A 17,364-nucleotide genomic window follows, 5' to 3' on the forward strand; every position below is an offset into this window, starting at 1 on the left:
CAAACTGGCATCTCATCTGTGTTTTCTTTAGCAGCAAACTATTCGTGTACCCCATTACAGAGAAGCAAGGCAACAGGAAACATAACATAACAGTCTTAACAGTCTTTAGAGATGCAGGGATGAGATGAAGATACGTGGAGAAAACAATAGCAAAGTAAACACAGAAGAGTGCCTGAGATGGCTTCGTGGCTGATGATAGCCATCTTAGAAAGTCATCCTGATAAAGTGATCCCCCACCATTTCTCCTTCTCCCTGTCCTCCCCCGCTTAATCAAATGAGTACTGTGCAGCTGGTGGGGTTGCGGCAAAAAGGGGTATGAGTGTCTGCGTGGAGAGGAGGTGGTGGGGGGGCTTTGAGGGATGGCGTGAAATTATTGCCTGCTGGTGTATATGAGTCGCTGGGGGTAGTGGGGTAGAATAGGGGGTTGGGGTTGGGCTGGGGCTGGGGAGGGGTGTAATGTCATTGCCTGCTGGTGTATCTGTAGTGGGGGCTCATTTAGATTTAGATTGGTTATGTGAGGAGAGAGCTGAAAGGCCAGCTCATGTTTATGCATGAATCCCAGAGCATGCTGCTGTGGTGGAGCTCTGAGTTAAAGAGACAGAGCTGAAATACATTCGCACATTTAGACACACCTCTGCTTCTCTGGATAAGGCTTCAATCGAAGCAACGCCGTGTTATCTGATACATTTCAATCAGTGTGTGCGTTGTGTAGGGCTGTTTGTGGATTTACTTGTCTGTCTGTGCCTACTTGAGTTTATGCAGACAGATTGCACCTCTGCCCAAATATAAATCACTATTCTTTTTTTAATTAAAAAAAAGAAATTGTCTCATTTAGTTTTTTTAAATGCAAGCACAGCCATGCGGTATCTTCAACAGCTGACGCAGAGCTACACGCCGTGCACCGATGCTTCCCACACTACACTCACTCATACACCAAGAGTAATCAGTAAATGTCTTTGAAGGAGAGTTTGTTCAGCACTTCATCAGGTATAAAGTGGTTTTTATTTGGAAATGTGGTCCCTATCCATCTTTTAAATGACTTTTTAATGGTCGTCACCCCATCCTAATCAATCATGTGGCAGAGCTAGCCTGCAAGCGCAAATACACTCTATTTATAATTCCTACATTCTGCTGCAAAATCTGACTCGGCCTTCTTAGAACTGTAAATGGACAGAAAAATTGTGGAACTGTCCATCCAATTTTGTGGAGACGTGAAAGACTTCCTAGAACAATCTCCATCCTCCTGCTTACGAGTACCCTGTATAATCTGTATCTATATCATATATGTACTTTACAGACCTCTCTCGCAAAGGGTAGATAGTATAACTTTATGGAAATACTGAATGTTTATTGTCATTCTTGGGTTTCTTTACATTCAGGCCCACACTTTTTTTGTGACCCCCTCACCATCCCCCATCCTTACTGGCGTGTCCCTGACGGCCCCCCTTCAGTACTTTACATCTATAATGAGATACAAATACGCATCAGCAGGACAGTGTCTACGCCACGCGTCACTGTGTGAATATTACTCACACTTATTAGCTGGATTATGTTAATCTTTACACTCTCTGCTCACAGACAACAGACTCCCCATGATATGGGGCTGGTCACGGCAGTAAGCGTGTGTTGTCGGTGTTGTGTGTGTGGGGGTTTATGTGTGTATGGCTGTATGTGTGTGTTAAAGTGATTGCCATGTTGTCAAACTGATCTGCATGTGAAAGGGCGGTCTAATTACATCACTTATGCAAATGACAAATGCACGTATGCCCGCACATACATACACACCACTGACAGCTTACTACTGAGGTCAAAAAGACAGCGTGAGCTATCCTCTTACTGACTGAGTAAGGGTGGCATCGCCACCTGTCAGAGATAGACATGTTGTGACACATACGTATAGGTCACAATGGGTGTTTTGATACACTCCTTCAGATAAATTAGAAAAAAACCAGTGGATGGGTCAACCTCACTAAAGCACTTAGACTGTTATTGGACAATGTCCGACCGCATATCCACTGATTAGTATTTTTTCAGACTGAAACATTGATAGTATCCGTGTTGGAATGATTGATTGAGTCTGACACTTTTTAATTACGCCCAAATTAAATGAATCGGCTGGCGGACTATAAAACATTGCTGTTTAATACTGAGCCCTTCCATTTGCCTTTTTCCTCCCTCCTTCCTTCATCCAATCCCATTTTGGCTGTCCGCACCAAATAACCTCTCTCCATTTAATGATATGCAAATGAATTTTCATGAACCCCATGATCCCATGCGATGATTAAACTGAGATGACATTAGCTGCCACGCTGTTGCCACTGTCAGTGTTTCTGTCTGCCTCCTTTCTTTCTCCTTATCTCTACCATCTTCATTCTTCGTATCCACGACAACGGCCAACTGGTGATATTAAGGGGTTCACCGTCACCGTTCCCTTATGGATTTTCTTTGTGAGAGACGACATTCTGCGTATCCAGTGTTATTTCAGATAAGTTTTTCCAGTGGTAGTGGGGATGAAAATCAGAGCGTGAAATGTTGGTTGTCACACCCCATGTGGTAGTGGTACACCAAAGACAGGCATCTTACAACAGTATACAATTATTGTATAACGCAGTAACACAGGACGTTTCTGTAACCTTCCACATCTCTTCATTTTCCACTTCCAGTGCTCCCCTCCCACCGTTCGATTTCAGTCTGGATCCAGCTCCACCTCTGCTGTCGTTTATTGTACTCCATTTGCATAATGAAGCCAAAGCTTAATTAAGATCCCACTGGAGTCTGGAGCCAAGGATGAAGGAAAGAAGGACCGGGGGGGGGATCCAGCGTTCCTTAGCTTATCCGCACGTGTCCAAATAGGAGGCACAATTTAAGGGGGGAGAGAAGCGTTGACGAGCGATTAAATCGCTAATTATGATCGGCTGTTAGAATTAGTGTGTGGCTGTTAATTAGCTGCAGATGAGATGCCCAGACAGTGGCCCGCCCCTGACGACTGCAGCACCCTCCCTGACTGGCAATAGAGAAACACAGCTTGACACCCTGGAGATGATGCCAACACATCCCTCCCTTAACACACACACACACACACACACACACGCAGCAGTCTGAGGGGATATCCCTTTAAGAACATCCCAGGTGTGCATGTGCAGGAAAGAGGCTCTTCATCATCCTTGTCCACAAACTCCCACTGTTCATCGTTAAGCACAAAATTCCCCTTTTTTTATTCTTCTATATCCCTTATTCATTTTGCTCTTTAATCCTCTTCTTCCACATGCTCTTCCTCTCCATAATGGAATGGTACGATCCCTCGTCTTAGTTCCTTGTAATGGACAGCGGCATCCATTCAGCGCAGCAGTTGGCACAGAGAAGGCATTAGTTGGCATCGACGAAATGTAGATTTTTTTCCCCCATACTCTCATGTCAGCTGCATTTGTGGCTCTTGTTCAAAACCAACTGCTACTATTTTGCGTCCATTTTCACTACGCGTCCGACCAGCTTCTGATGGCGCCCGTGGATGCCTCCTGGTTCGCGTTTGGCATGGTGCCATCTCTGTTTCTGGTCTCCCTTGAGGGGATGCCATCGCCAGAAACCGGTGAAGGCATACGAAATGTTTTGCTCACCGTATGGAGGTTTCTGTTTACAAATGTGTGTGTTATATTGCCTTGGCAGGTTGCCATCTTTCTCCTCGTGCCCTTGTCGCCCCTGAAAAGATGCCATCACAGCATCGCTGGCAACGGTTGCCTGGGCACCTCTTCTTGGCTTTGTCCAAGAAAACAAACGGTGATTAGCAGCGAATCCTCAGAGGTGAGTCCCTGTGTCTTCGACTAAGACAGTTCTATGCCGTCCGCTTCCACGGCTTCGGGTATACCACGACCGCAGGCTGGCACGGTGCCCGCTGGCTGGCACGCAGAGACTGGCACAGAGAGAAAGAAAAGCCGGAAAATGCAAAGAACGTAGGATTTTCCGCCAACATTGTTCTTCGTATGATCGATGTTCATCGCAGAGTTACACCTTACAGTTTCCTAGTATTTATCATTGCCCTCGTCAACATCCGTCTTCGTTCTCTTCATCCACCTATCCGAGTAATCCTCTGTCCGCTGGCATCTTGCTCACTTCTGTGCTTCGCTGTCCTCTGATATTTTCTAAATCTTCATTTTTCTCTGCCCGTTCTGCTGTTTGTTTCGCCCCATTGTGCATGTGCCAAGGTGGCACTATCACAACAGTATGGAAGTCTGTTTCTCTTCCTCTTCCATTCTTATTCTCCTCGCCCCTTCGCCCGTGCCCATGCCCGCCCCCGCTCAAGTCCTGACTGGATGGCACTGTGCCAACCTGCCACCGCCATAGCCCTCATTTGTAGCTCATCCCTCCGTTGCCCTTCCCCCTGTCTTTACATTTACATCCCTCTCTCTTCCCCTCACTTCATTCATCCACTTTCTGAATCGTTTACCATCTGTGTTTGTATTAAATGCTGCATTATACACAATATTACTTAACTGACACATGCAACTTCTCATTTCCTAAATGCACACCACAAATCATTGCCTGTTGTTGTCATACGGGAGACTTTTCTGGCACCTGAAGGAATGCTCAGAGTGACTGCCCTGTAGGTAATTAATGCAGCAGTTACTTATTCCACCGAGACAAGAAGAGAAAGATGAAGAGAGCCCTGAGTTTGGAGAAAGCTTGTGTTGTTTTAATTAACTTTTACCAACCCCCATCGTGCGCGCTTCATTTCACATCTCTTGTACAGGATGTGCTTTTTCACATCCACCATACAGCAATACCATTGATCCGATTATCAGTAAAATCGATTGTGCGCCATTAACCTCACCCACTTCACCAAGATGACCCTTTGTCCCTTGTTTTTTTCCTTTTCTTCTCCTCTGTAAAACCTCTCAAGTCAAACAAAAGCTGCCAGTGGTGGTGGAGCTATTAAGCAAATACTCTCATTAGTACACAAAACATAATGAATATGTAAATGATGTGTGTAATTTATGCATGGGCTGAGAGACTTGTTCCCTTTAAGTCCTCCCCTGTTTTCACTGTATTCACTCTATATCACATTTTACCATCCCAACTACCCACTCTTATGCCAATTTTCCTCTTTTTCTGTGTCCACATGCAGTGAATGAATACACAGAGGATTTCTTCAGGTTCCTCTATTCTCTTTTATTTTGCATCTTTTTTTAGCACATTTTCTTTCTTGCCTTTAACCATGGTGTGTAGCTTTTAATAGTCTCTCAGAGTCCCTCTCCTATTCTCTGTTTGCTTCTTGCTGCTCACAGTCTGTCCTCTCCAAAAACAAACCCTGCAGTGACGCATTAAACCAATTGAGTGTTTGAACAAGGTGTTTCTTCCAGGAATATGAATACAGAACAGTCTATCCATGAAATCACATAAACAATTGACTGTGTTGTATACTGGTTTTTTTTCTCCTTTTGTCCCCATGTGACTGTGTTGATCTTATTGTGTGGTCCAAACTGAGTGGTATATTGAAGCGTGTCCTGATAGATGGTGAGTAGCCTTGCTCCTGTCTAAGATAAACACCTATAATACTATGGCTCCTTTGGCAATCACCATAGCAACAATCCATGGTACCCACGTGAGATGCATAATAAGATGTTCCCCAAGACCACGAACCATAAAGCGGTGACAAACGAGACACCTGCAGCAATGAATGTGAATCAGAAAAAAAAACCACTCAAATGTCAAACTTGAACTCTGACTCATTCCAGTCCAATCTTTTTTTATATTTATCTCTAGGCTTGCATCACACAACACACACTCTGACGCACATGCACCTTCTCTCTTTTCTCCTCAGACCCTAACAGGTGCTGATGAGCTGCAGTCAATGATTGTAATGAGCTATCGATCACCGTGGGAAAACAGAGGGACAGAGAGGGGCGAGGGAGGTAGGGGGAACCAGAGGACACACACACACACACACAAATAGAAGGAGGTGGACTGCCAGGAGAGAGGGAAAAAAAACTTCAGATGAACTAAATGGAGACAAGCTACCCAAGACAGAGTATCAATACCTGCTTTAATCAAGTCCTCATCACCTATTGTTCTGCTTAACATAGAATTTATGGGATAGTGCTTTCTGCCAGCTTCGGAGCAGCATCTGGACCGGCTAATCAGCTCAGGATGACCATGCAGACATGCTTGTCATGACTGAGTCCAGATGCCAGTGAATGGCACTGACGCAGTATCTCTATTTTCCTCTCTTTTTTGTGCCGTGTGCATGGAGTGGAGGCAGACAGCTTTAGGGAAGGGGGAGGTGCGTTCCGTGTGTGTGTCGTGTGTGTTGGCTGGCGTTTCAGATAATGAAATGCAGCAGGGAACAAAGAGCTGGGGGCCCCTATTCTCTGTGCTGCAGCTTCATTTTCACTCCCGTCAGTCTATGATTCTTCCATGCCCTCTTTATGTGTACGTGTATGTGTGTGCGTGTGTGTGTTTATGTTTGTACGAGCAAGTTGTTGTGTGTACGCATGCCCCCCTCCTCCTCCTGTTAGTATTCTGCATGGCAGATCCCCCTAATGTAATAACTGTGTCTGCATGTCTAATTTACAGCAGGAGAGAGTAAATAGCCTGTGGTTAATTACAGTATGTGTGTAGGTGTGTGTGTGTGTGTGTGTGTGTGTGTGTGTGTGTGTGTGTGTGTGTGTGTGTACGTGTGTGTGTGTGTGTGTGTGTGTCTATGGATGTGTCTACATGCGCGTGGGGGTGTCAGAATGATTTATGAGTTGCAAATAGCTACACCAGTGGCCCGTTTCTCCTCACTTAGTTTTTAATCTGTCTTTCCATTAATTTTCCTGGAGACGTTATTATGGTTTTATAACGGTGTGCACGAGGATGCACATGTGAGTGCACGTACATGATAATGAGACAGAGGTGTGGACATTTTGTGAGCATCGAGGCTACACGGGCACCTGAGCTGCACTTTGCTATTCCCCCTCTCCTCTTCTCCATTTTGCTCCCTCGCATCCCCTTTTTCTCTCTTCGGGTGCTTCATTCACCCTCTTCATTGATAGCTACAACGAACACAGATCTTTATTGACAGTACACGGTGGAACATGGAAACAGCAGGTCAATCCGTTTAGCCCAAGGGCCGATACACCAATTCACCAATTTGTCAGTGTTAGTTTGAGAGAGAAAAGCAGCTAATCTCTCCTCTCTGCTCTCTATTGATCACACACTTAGACTCCACTTCTCTGTCTAAACACTATTGATTCCCACTCTCTCTCTCTCAATCTCTTTCCCTCTCTCTCATATGCCACAGCTCTCAACACATCTTCCCTTCATACAGTCTTCTTCCCTCTTTAAAAGCCTGAATAATTGAGACTGCATGTTCGTGTACATGAAGCCCATTTTAGTCATATTTTAGATGAGTACTTGAGAATTATTGCTGGCATTAAAAAAGAAAAATAAGTGGTGTAATTTCGTGGTGTATTGGTTGAGTATATAACCACACAGAGCATTGTAGAGTGCGATCCACAAGTGTCACAAACCATGGTTCCCTGCTACATACATTCAAAAACATATGCATGATTTCTTTAAAAAAACAAAACAATTACAGTGACCTCACTACAGAGCGAATACATTTTAATGCCTAAAAAAAATCACTGCTGGGTTCACTGTCTCCTGGCTTTGTTTTCAGTCTCAGGGTGCACTTGAAAGAGGCCACAACACAGTAGAATGTGTGTTTTTAAGGGAGAAATCCCCACCACCACATCTCATTACATCAGGTCAAATTGAACTATTTGATTGGATTTCGGGGACTCGGGTCATTTGACAGCATAGCTGACAGGTAGTAGAGAGGAAGGTGAAACAAAGAGAGAGAGAGAGAGAGAGAAATTGCCTATATATTTTTTTTTATCTTATTCATATTCTTTCACTGGAACGAAATCGAAACAACTGTTACTTACATGCTGTAAAAAAGGCGCCCATGTTCACCCCCCTCCTCCCACACTCTCATTCGTTAGACTTGTCCGACCCCTACTGGTGATATGAGACAATTACAAACATTTTTTGCAGGTTACAAAACACACACACACACGTGTGTTTTGTAACTCTGAAACAGCTGGTGTTTAGTAACCGGCGGAGAAGAGCAACTGGACGACTGGATGGCTCGGCATTAAGCTGTGTATTGCACTATTTGAAAAAAATAACTCGTACGGCATTTGACATAATATAACGTCACCTTTCGCTTGGAAGATGCCTCGGCCGGTGGTCGACGCCGACGACAGTAAAGCGTCGGTGAGGAAGTGGTTGAGAGAGGTGCTGGCGGGTCGAGAGGATCCGGAGGGGTTCTTCGCGATGTGCGTCTCGGTCCTGGGTCACCAGGAGACCCGCTCCCAGTTCCAGTCCCTCATCCAGCCCCTGTCCGCGGCCAACCGCTCCCTGCACGCCGCACTCACCTCCGTCTACCAGGGATATTTCCATAAGGTCAGTGAAGCAGTGAATGTGTGTAATGAATATAAGTATTACTAAACTTCTAACGTTATAGCTACGATGAGACACACACACACACACACACACACACACACAAATAGATTATTTCAAGAAATAACAAGTGACATAGAGAGTTTACAGATACTCCTAATGAAAAGCAAGGGAAAAAAATACCCATAATACATTTTATACAAAAGTATTATGTTATTGGTATTATACCATTTCAATATATAGGCTATTGTTTATATATGATATAAAAAAAACCTGCAGATCTTTTAAACCTTCAAGGGAAACTGTGTTGGCAAACAGCTGCAGGTGGAATTATCTTATCTCTACTTGAGCAGAAATAGAGCCAAATGAACATCTCTCTTACTGGCCGCCTGTTAAATATAAGTGTCACTTACATTGGATTTTTAGCAGTCAGATAGTTTTTATTTTCATTTTCTTCCACCTCTTGAGATCAGCAGCAGACCCCCGGCGCCCTTCACTATGTCTGATTCTTTGCTCCCAACGCTCGTCATGTTAACTTGTTAACAGCGGCTGACCCACAGTCGTGGTGACAGTGTTTAGAATCCCAGTGGCCTGAAAGTCAAGGAGATGTGCTGTTGTTAAATTTCCATTACTTAATCGAGTATAGTGTTTAATCAAAGAAGCTTATCTTTTTCTCTAACAACAGTCTTGGTTGTCCATAACGTAGAATCACATTTTTGCACTTTTTTCTTCAAAACGCCAAACTTTGTGTTTGGCCATTTAGATTAAAGTGACTTCTTCTTGACATTTTTTAGAAAAAAACTTGCTGTCTTACACTTGTTACGCTTGGACTTTTGGCACATTGTAATCGTAAATGTTGCTCATGATATTTATCACCTTGACGACTTAGCAATGAACAGTTGGCCGTACTAATAATGGGTTTGTTCTAATTCAATTGCAGACTGAAGATGATGAACTGGAACTTGCACTGGCTCTGTCTACACTGGAAATGAAAGATCACCAGCTGTCAACCCCTGGCACAGAATCCAGACTTCAGCAGCCTGGAGACACACCGAGTCAAAGCAGTTCTGTTCATCTGAACTCAGTATCTCAGCCACAGGGAAGCAGCCACACCCAGCAAGCAGATGTACGTGGCCAGAGGAAAAAAAAACACTTAGCTCAAACGGGACCCTGGGGCATGGTGTGCCCACCACAGATAACCCAAGAGACTGAACTGCAGAAAAGCACAAATGTTGACAAAGGTGGTAAAGGGACAACAGGGACTAGTCAATCTGCATATGTTTCTAGACCACCTGCCTCATTTTCCACACAAAAGACGGTTTTAAAAAGCGACCAAACCATGGAAGAGGGAGATTTGAATCGAACAGAGAAACCAAAACGCTCCCGGAACAGGCGAAAGCGCCGTGAAGGGGGTGGCCAGCAGGTTGTAGGTTTGCCCAGCTCTCCATCAGCACCGTCACCCGTTTTACTGTGGTTTAGGAGAGACTTGCGACTGTGTGACAACCCGGCTCTGATTGGCTCATTGGAGGTCGGGGCACCTGTCATTCCTGTTTTCATATGGAGCCCCGAGGAAGAGGAGGGACCAGGGATCACTGTGGCTATGGGGGGAGCTTGTAAGTTAACTTCTTTAGATCATGTCCATAACTGCCCCTCCATATAATATTTGTCATCAAATAGTTCTCTCCCTTTTACAGGCAAATACTGGCTTCATCAAGCTTTATCTTGTTTCCGTTCGTCTCTGGAGTGCATTGGCAGCCATCTTATTTTTCTCAAGGCAAATGGAGAGGGGCATGGGGTGGGATCTTCCCTGCATACCCTCAGGGAGCTGATAAAGGAGACGGGGGCGAGAACAGTGCTGGCTAATGCCCTGTATGAGCCCTGGTTAAAGGAGAGGGACGACGTGGTGGTGTCAGCTCTGCAGGAAGTTGGTGTTCAGTGCAAGGTGTTCCACTCTTACTGTCTCAGAGACCCTTACTCTGTCAGCACGGAGGGTGTGGGGCTCAGAGGTAAGTCACAATTAGGTGAACTTGCTGCACTGTGATTGCTTAATGTGTTCCGCAATCAGAGTTAAAATGCAATTTCGTGTTTGTTTTCTTCTGAAGGTATAGGTTCAGTGTCTCACTTCATGAGCTGCTGTAGACAGAATCCAGGGTCTGCGTTAGGGGTTCCCCTGGAGCCTCCCGGATCTCTCCCCACACCTGCCCACTGGCCCCAGGGTGTCTGTTTGGACAATCTAGAGCTGGCTCGAATGCCCCGAAGGAAGGATGGTACAATGGTCAGTAATCAGAGCACAGCAGTCCTCTCCAGCTAAGATAAAGGCCCCTAATACGATTAGGAGAAGATCATGCGGTTTCTAATATTTCTTGATTTCATTTTTGGTGTCAGGTTGACTGGGCATTTAACATTCGTAAATCCTGGGATTTCAGTGAAGAAGGAGCACATGCCCGGCTAGAGGCCTTTCTACATGATGGTGAGACACCTTGCATGTAAAAGTGGCAGTGGGTTGGCAGCAGGCCATATTGAAAATGACAATGGGCCATTTCTAAAGTAGCAGCGAGCCATTCCATCTTAAGAAAATTGACATAACAGTGAATAATGATTACTGCCATGTGTCCTAGGTGTGTATAGGTATGAAAAAGAGTCAGGGAGGGCAGATGCTCCAAACACCAGCTCTCTGTCTCCCTACCTTCACTTTGGTCAGCTCAGCCCACGCTGGCTGCTGTGGGATGCCAAGGGGGCGCGCTGTCGACCCCCAAAGTTCCAACGGAAACTGGCCTGGAGAGATTTGGCCTACTGGCAGTTGACACTGTTTCCTGACCTCCCCTGGGAATCCCTCAGACCTCCATACAAGGTAGAAATTGGCTGCAGACATCTTGATACACATAGAAATTTACTTTTGAATGTTACACTTAAATGAGAGGTAAAGTTGAACTACACTTATATTCCTTCCTTGATTCTCGCAGAATCTGCGGTGGAGCAATGATCGAGGCCACCTGAAGGCCTGGCAACGTGGTCGAACAGGCTACCCTCTTGTGGACGCAGCCATGAGGCAGCTATGGCTGACCGGCTGGATGAACAACTACATGAGACATGTGGTGGCATCTTTCCTCATAGCGTATCTCCATCTGCCATGGCAAGATGGTTACCGCTGGTTCCAGGTGAGACGTGCTTGCACATATACATATCATGCAAAGCAATACACAGTAAGTACTACTTAGTGACTGTATCTACCATTTACATGTTTTTAGGACACCCTGTTGGATGCAGATGTTGCCATAGATGCTATGATGTGGCAGAATGGGGGCATGTGTGGCCTGGACCACTGGAACTTCGTCATGCATCCCACAGATGCTGCAATGACGTGTGACCCCTACGGCAGCTATGTAAGGAAGTGGTGTCCTGAACTTGCAGATCTTCCTGATGAGCTCATTCATAAACCCTGGAAATGCCCTGCGTCTATGCTTCGACGTGCAGGTGAGAAATGTGGCCGTGTGGTCAACTGTTCACTTTTTTTCTAAAATGAGTTTGTAATTTTTTAATGCCACCTGTCTGACTCATGACACTATTGTCCTTACGGTGCCATCCTCACTGTATAGGTGTGGTATTCGGCCAGACATATCCTGATCGAATAATTACAGACCTAGAGGAACGAAGAAGTCGTTCTCTGCAAGATGTAGCACTGGTGCGCAAAGAGTTTGGACAGTTTGTGGACAAGCGCACAGGCTGTGACTTGGTGCCTCTGCCCCCACGTCTTGTCTCAGAGGCCCTGGGCTCATCACACAGGAATGGTGGTGTGGCAGCAGAAGCGAAGCAGTTCCTGTTGCCTGTCATCACCCGCATGGAGTTCAAGCACCAACTAGAAGATCCAGATGCAGACGCCGCCTCAAACCCCTACAATGCTGTTCTAAAGGGGTATGTGAGCCGCAAAAGGGATGAGACCATTGCCTTCCTTAATGAGAGAGACTTCACTGCCAGTGTGATGTATGAGGGAACACAGAGAAAGGAAAGGCTGGAGAGCGACTATCGCAGAATGGAGGGACTCCCTACGCCTCCTGCACCTCAGGGAAGAGCAAGGCGAACTCCAAAAGCCAAGGACAAGTTCTCTTTAGTGCCTGGTGGGGTGGTCACTTCACTAAGATGACCCAGAGATCAGGCGATACAGACGTGGAGTTTACAGGTTTCAAGAAACCAGACAGTTACTAGGCTTAACATGCAAATGTAAAAAATGTTACAGAAAATCGTCTTTAAGTACAAAGACATTGGTTTACGTTGAGACTGATGACTCAAAGTTTTGTGATTGGGTTTTAACATTTTGCAATGGATTGAGCAATGGTATTATACCATCTTATGTGAAAAACATTGGTTTCCGTTAGCCAATATACTTGATACTTTGGGAAATAAAGAATGAGAGAAGTATCAAATGTGTAAGGAACTGTTTATTTTCTATTGTACAGGTCCCATGTCTACAATGTTTCCGTCATACATGCGATGTAGACCAACATAATTAATAATACCATAAAGACCAAAGTGCTTCTTTTAAAGTCTAACAATGCCCTAGAACAGAAATTCAAGTTTAAGTTTTGACTAAAATGCTTGGAAACTGTTCTATTGACTGTTAGTCTCAGTCTCTTCTGTTTGGGGCTGCAAGAACTCAACACTGAATTTTCAGTCAGTGCAGACTGGCAGGTCCCCGTGAGTCAGTCTTTAACAGTAGATAATGGATTCCTAACAGCTCTACAACATTGGCAGGTCAGAGAACTGGAGGTCTTGAGCTCCACTGGTGGATGCTAAGCAGAGCGTTGTTCCTGACACAGGCACATCTTGTGCATCTCCCTGCCAGCGGTGTTTGAAAAGGAGATAGGGAGCATAGCACTTAAAAGGGTGTTAGGTTAGTCCTCAATGGAGCGGATGTATCTCTCGTAGGCGGCTTCATCCATTAGAGTGTCGAGCTCAGTGGGGTTGGCAATGGTCATCTTCATCAGCCAGCCTATATTTAAATAGGTTAACATCAGGTTAAGCATTGTGTCAAAGATTGTGCTGTTATCACAAGTCACATATGTTTATCAGCAAAGCACTATTTTCCCAATGGCCTATGCCCCCCCCATCACTTAAGTGTGAAAATAAACTTCTGACGACTTTGAACTAACAGTGTTTACCTTTGTAGTTGTCAAATTTCCATTATAAATGCACAATATGTAACACTATTGTTACAGGAAATTATATTTTTAAATTCTGCAGTGCATTACCATACTACCACAAAAAATAAAGGTATGACACTGGCAGGGGAAAAAAAAGAGGAGATTATTACTTGTGACAACTACTGGTATGAATCATATGTAGAGTTAAGATAGTTCACACAATTAAATATACAAAATATGCTATATAGGTTAATTAATTAAAAGTACTATTGCTAATCATACAAAACCAGCATCATGTCTGCCATTCTACAGTGACTGAATTATATATAATGTTGCGTTACTGCCCCCTTCTGTCCAAAAACTAATGTTGCTAGTTAACGGTTTATAATTTGTAATAGTTAAAAATAATGTTTTCATTTTTCAGACATTACTATATTAAGTACAATATTAGCATGTGTCTGTAAAAATTTTGATATAAGATAAAAAAAGAAATAAAATTATTTTAGTTGTTCAACATAAAAAATCAACAACAATGTACGACTGAAATAATTTCTTTTGTGAGATATAAACCTGTCAAAGGATAACTAGAGTAAAAGTTTTTAGAAGGTAAACCAAGACCAGTGTCAATGTACAAACTATAGAAAGGATTGAGGTTTTATTATTAATACAGTCAAATGGGATCCTGCAACATCTGCCATAAATCTCCAACAGCTGGCACTCCCGTTTAAGGCCTCACATTGGATATTTTCCTTCTTTTTTTCCAATGCCCTCTCCACATAACAGAATGATCTACATTGATGGACAACATAGCTTATTGTGTGTGCTTACCATCTTTGTAGCATGATTTGTTGACAAGACCAGGGTTGTCTGCCAGTAGTGTGTTGACCTCAACAACTTCTCCAGTCAGAGGGGAATAGAGTTCACTGGCTGCCTTCACACTTTCCAGAGCTCCAAACTCATCTGTGGCAAAAAGAAAAAGATAACATCAGTATGTTTATCAATCAAATAGAGGTTCAATCAAATGATCGTTTTGCTCACAAATCATAATACGTTCCGAAACCTGTATCACATCATTGTATTTCAGCCACAGCCAAACAAAGATTTTGACTAAATGTAATAATGAGATATCAGTCAACCCATTATGCAGCCATTTTAATAAAGTCCCCCTATCTATTTTATATAACAATTGTGACCAAGTACTGCACCAGACAGGACATACAGTGCCTCGCACCATTTCACGAAATATCTTATCTGGGCTTCATTTTTTCCCATTAATATCCAACACTCACTCATAAATGACCTAATATGGTCTGGACTCAATCTCATTTCTTGAAACAGATGTCATATCGGTGTGTGGTGGATCAGGCTTCATTCCTCTGATATCAATAGTTGAATCAGCCGCAGCCACCGCGTCGTACCTTGTTGAGCCAGCTGTGTCCCCACCTCTGGCAGTCCACAGTAAACTACATCTCCCAGAGCCTCCTGCGAGTTGGAGAAAGAAGTGCTTCATAAGAGAGAGAACAAGAACATAGTATACAAAAGGACGACAACAATCACACAGAGGAAGAGAGGGTTTGCTACGTTACACAAAGATATTAAGAGAAATACACCTGTTCTAATAAGCTGTAGTGTTTGTAAGACCCAATCAGGAAACGAGCGTGCGTCTGTGCGTCATCGTTTCTAAAAAAAGGTCAACGTTTAAAAGGCTCAAACATTTCGGAGCGGTGTGGAGGCAACATGGTGTAAAGGCACCGGGAGTGATCCGTCTTACAACTACAGCCTATCAATGAGGATGGGCGGTGCGTTGCCAGGGGAACTTACTTGCGCGAATTTGCTGATGCCGACGGTCCCAATTCCGTCGTCTTCTACCCGAATCCATTCGTGCTTGTCTGTGAATTTAAGTGCTGCAAGACAACACAACAGACTCAGAAACAGACACAGCCCCCCGCTGAAGTTTTTAAGTATTCTGTAATACACGGCCAGCCATGACAACAAGGACAAATCCAGTGTGACTCCTCCGACTGTCCTTATCTCGGGGCTAATGCTACAATGTCAGCTAACATGCGACAGTTAGCGCGTATTCACACGGGTTAATACCTGCTGATAACCGGACAGAGGAGGCTAGTGTTCTCCGAGGATAAGGTGTGCACGCCAGTCGCAGGGGAGAAAGAGCAGTCGAGCGGGTGAGTAAAGGCAAAAGTGTGGAAAAGTTGGAAGACAGGGAGCGGAAAAGCCCACAGGCAGCCATCTTTGTCGCTTAGTGATGAACGCATGGGTTTTTCTTCTTCGTGGTTATTCAAGGTATCAGTGGCGCTCTACTGCCCCCTCTGGCCATGATCAAATTATCTATGGACAGAAATAACCTGTATTCACATTTGGAGCCAGAAAATAAATGTCTCTGACAGTCATGAGCAGCACCGAAGAGTCCTGTTCACAAAACACCTTGATTGTATCCAAAACGACCAACATAAAATCAAATTAAAATCACATATTTGCTAATACTCAATGCTACTTTCTGGTTTTTTTTGCTTTGATTTGCATACACATTTGGTCAAAACTGTAATTACTATAATCACTTTGCCTGAGTCTGCCACATCACAATTGACATGATCTCAAGGCAATTTCCAGAGTGAGGTTGGAAAAACTCTCTTTTAACAGGAAGAAAAACCTCCAACAGAACCAGACTAAAGGTGGGTGTCTGTCTGCCTCTACCAGTTGGATTGAAAGGAAAGAAATGGGGGAGAGACAAAGAAAGAGGGGGGAGGCAGAAAGGGAGTTCTGGATTGATTATTAAAATTCTGGTTTTAAACCGATGCTTTATTTTGAAATTGTGGCTTAATTTTTTTTCCTTCCTGGTTTTTTAACTATCTTGAGCTCATTTTAATAATAGGCCACCATGGTTTTTCCGCTTTAGCCATTAAACCTCAAATTCCATGTTTTCATTTTCAAAATAGACTACAGTTTGACCCGTTTTTCTTTCTCTCGCTCTATCCCCCCCTTTTTTAAAACCTTGTGGAAATCTTTGGTATGTTACTCCTCTAAGCAACACAGAAGCTGAAAATTTGTTGATCTTTTAAGCTCCTCCAACCACCAAAAAACCCAAATTACTGCCAATAATGCAAACAGGAACATAAAGGTGTCTGATTGCTTTGCTGGATTCTAGGTTATGCCGAACAAGTTACAATCTCGGTTATGCCATTTTCCAGATGTGCAAATCTATCATTGAAAACCAGCTGAGATCTAGTTTCTGTTACAAATACTGCCCTGCGTCTAAACATGCGATTGCCGCAGTCTGAACAAAATCAACATCAGCCCCAGACTGAATAAACTGGGCCTATCAAAGTGATGACTGTTTAATATGTTATTTTTACATCATGTCCCATTTGGAAAGTAAAGTCTGCTATAGGTCTGCAGTATAACGAATCTCGAGTCCTGCAGCACACCAAATACAGAAAAAGAAATGGCTGCATGTTAAAATTAAATTTATTTAAAAGGAGACTGGCGAAGGAACACAAGGTTATGTTGTCTTGAATCTTCTTCTCATGATAATAGCTTTCGTCTCTTCAGAGACCCCAAAACCATAATTTTAGACCCATAAAATAATAGTGTGATTTTATAACCAATAAAAACTACACAAGTAATCAGTTTCCCTACATTGTGTAACCATTTTGGAATTTGTGCAGTGATGGGTACATATGTCATATAGTTTTTTTTACTGGTTAAAGGTCTGCACATCTATGGCTCCACTGTGAATAAAGAGAAAATACTTAAGCAGTGATATTCCAAG

The 17,364-nt window shown here is 43.8% G+C and overlaps 2 protein-coding genes and 1 long non-coding RNA gene across 3 annotated transcripts in view; 1 reads left to right on the plus strand and 2 right to left on the minus strand.

Annotated features, from left to right (window-relative positions):
* The window catches only part of LOC118314994, a 31,533-nt gene extending 22,507 nt beyond the window's left edge, over positions 1-9,026 (minus strand). The window contains exons 1-2 of the long non-coding RNA XR_004794778.2: positions 8,853-9,026; positions 8,198-8,420 (exon numbers count right to left, since the gene is read on the minus strand). This is a non-coding gene — a long non-coding RNA (uncharacterized LOC118314994). The remainder of the gene's footprint in view (positions 1-8,197; positions 8,421-8,852) is intronic.
* Positions 7,771-13,365, plus strand: si:ch1073-390k14.1 (deoxyribodipyrimidine photo-lyase). Its single transcript, XM_035641843.2, has 9 exons — positions 7,771-8,442; positions 9,380-10,052; positions 10,134-10,445; positions 10,542-10,714; positions 10,825-10,909; positions 11,058-11,290; positions 11,403-11,597; positions 11,688-11,913; positions 12,036-13,365. Exons 1-9 carry the CDS (start codon positions 8,212-8,214, stop codon positions 12,578-12,580), a joined length of 2,673 nt encoding a protein of 890 aa, XP_035497736.1. The 5' UTR covers positions 7,771-8,211; the 3' UTR covers positions 12,581-13,365.
* On the minus strand, positions 12,856-15,853 carry gcsha (glycine cleavage system protein H (aminomethyl carrier), a). Its single transcript, XM_035641847.2, has 5 exons — positions 15,675-15,853; positions 15,399-15,481; positions 14,996-15,059; positions 14,406-14,537; positions 12,856-13,426 (listed from the first exon to the last, which is right to left on the minus strand). Exons 1-5 carry the CDS (start codon positions 15,823-15,825, stop codon positions 13,329-13,331), a joined length of 528 nt encoding a protein of 175 aa, XP_035497740.1. The 5' UTR covers positions 15,826-15,853; the 3' UTR covers positions 12,856-13,328.
* Between the last annotated feature and the right edge of the window lie 1,511 nt (positions 15,854-17,364).

Source organism: Scophthalmus maximus, chromosome 7 (genome assembly GCF_022379125.1).
Source record: "Scophthalmus maximus strain ysfricsl-2021 chromosome 7, ASM2237912v1, whole genome shotgun sequence".
Lineage (NCBI taxonomy): Eukaryota > Metazoa > Chordata > Actinopteri > Pleuronectiformes > Scophthalmidae > Scophthalmus > Scophthalmus maximus.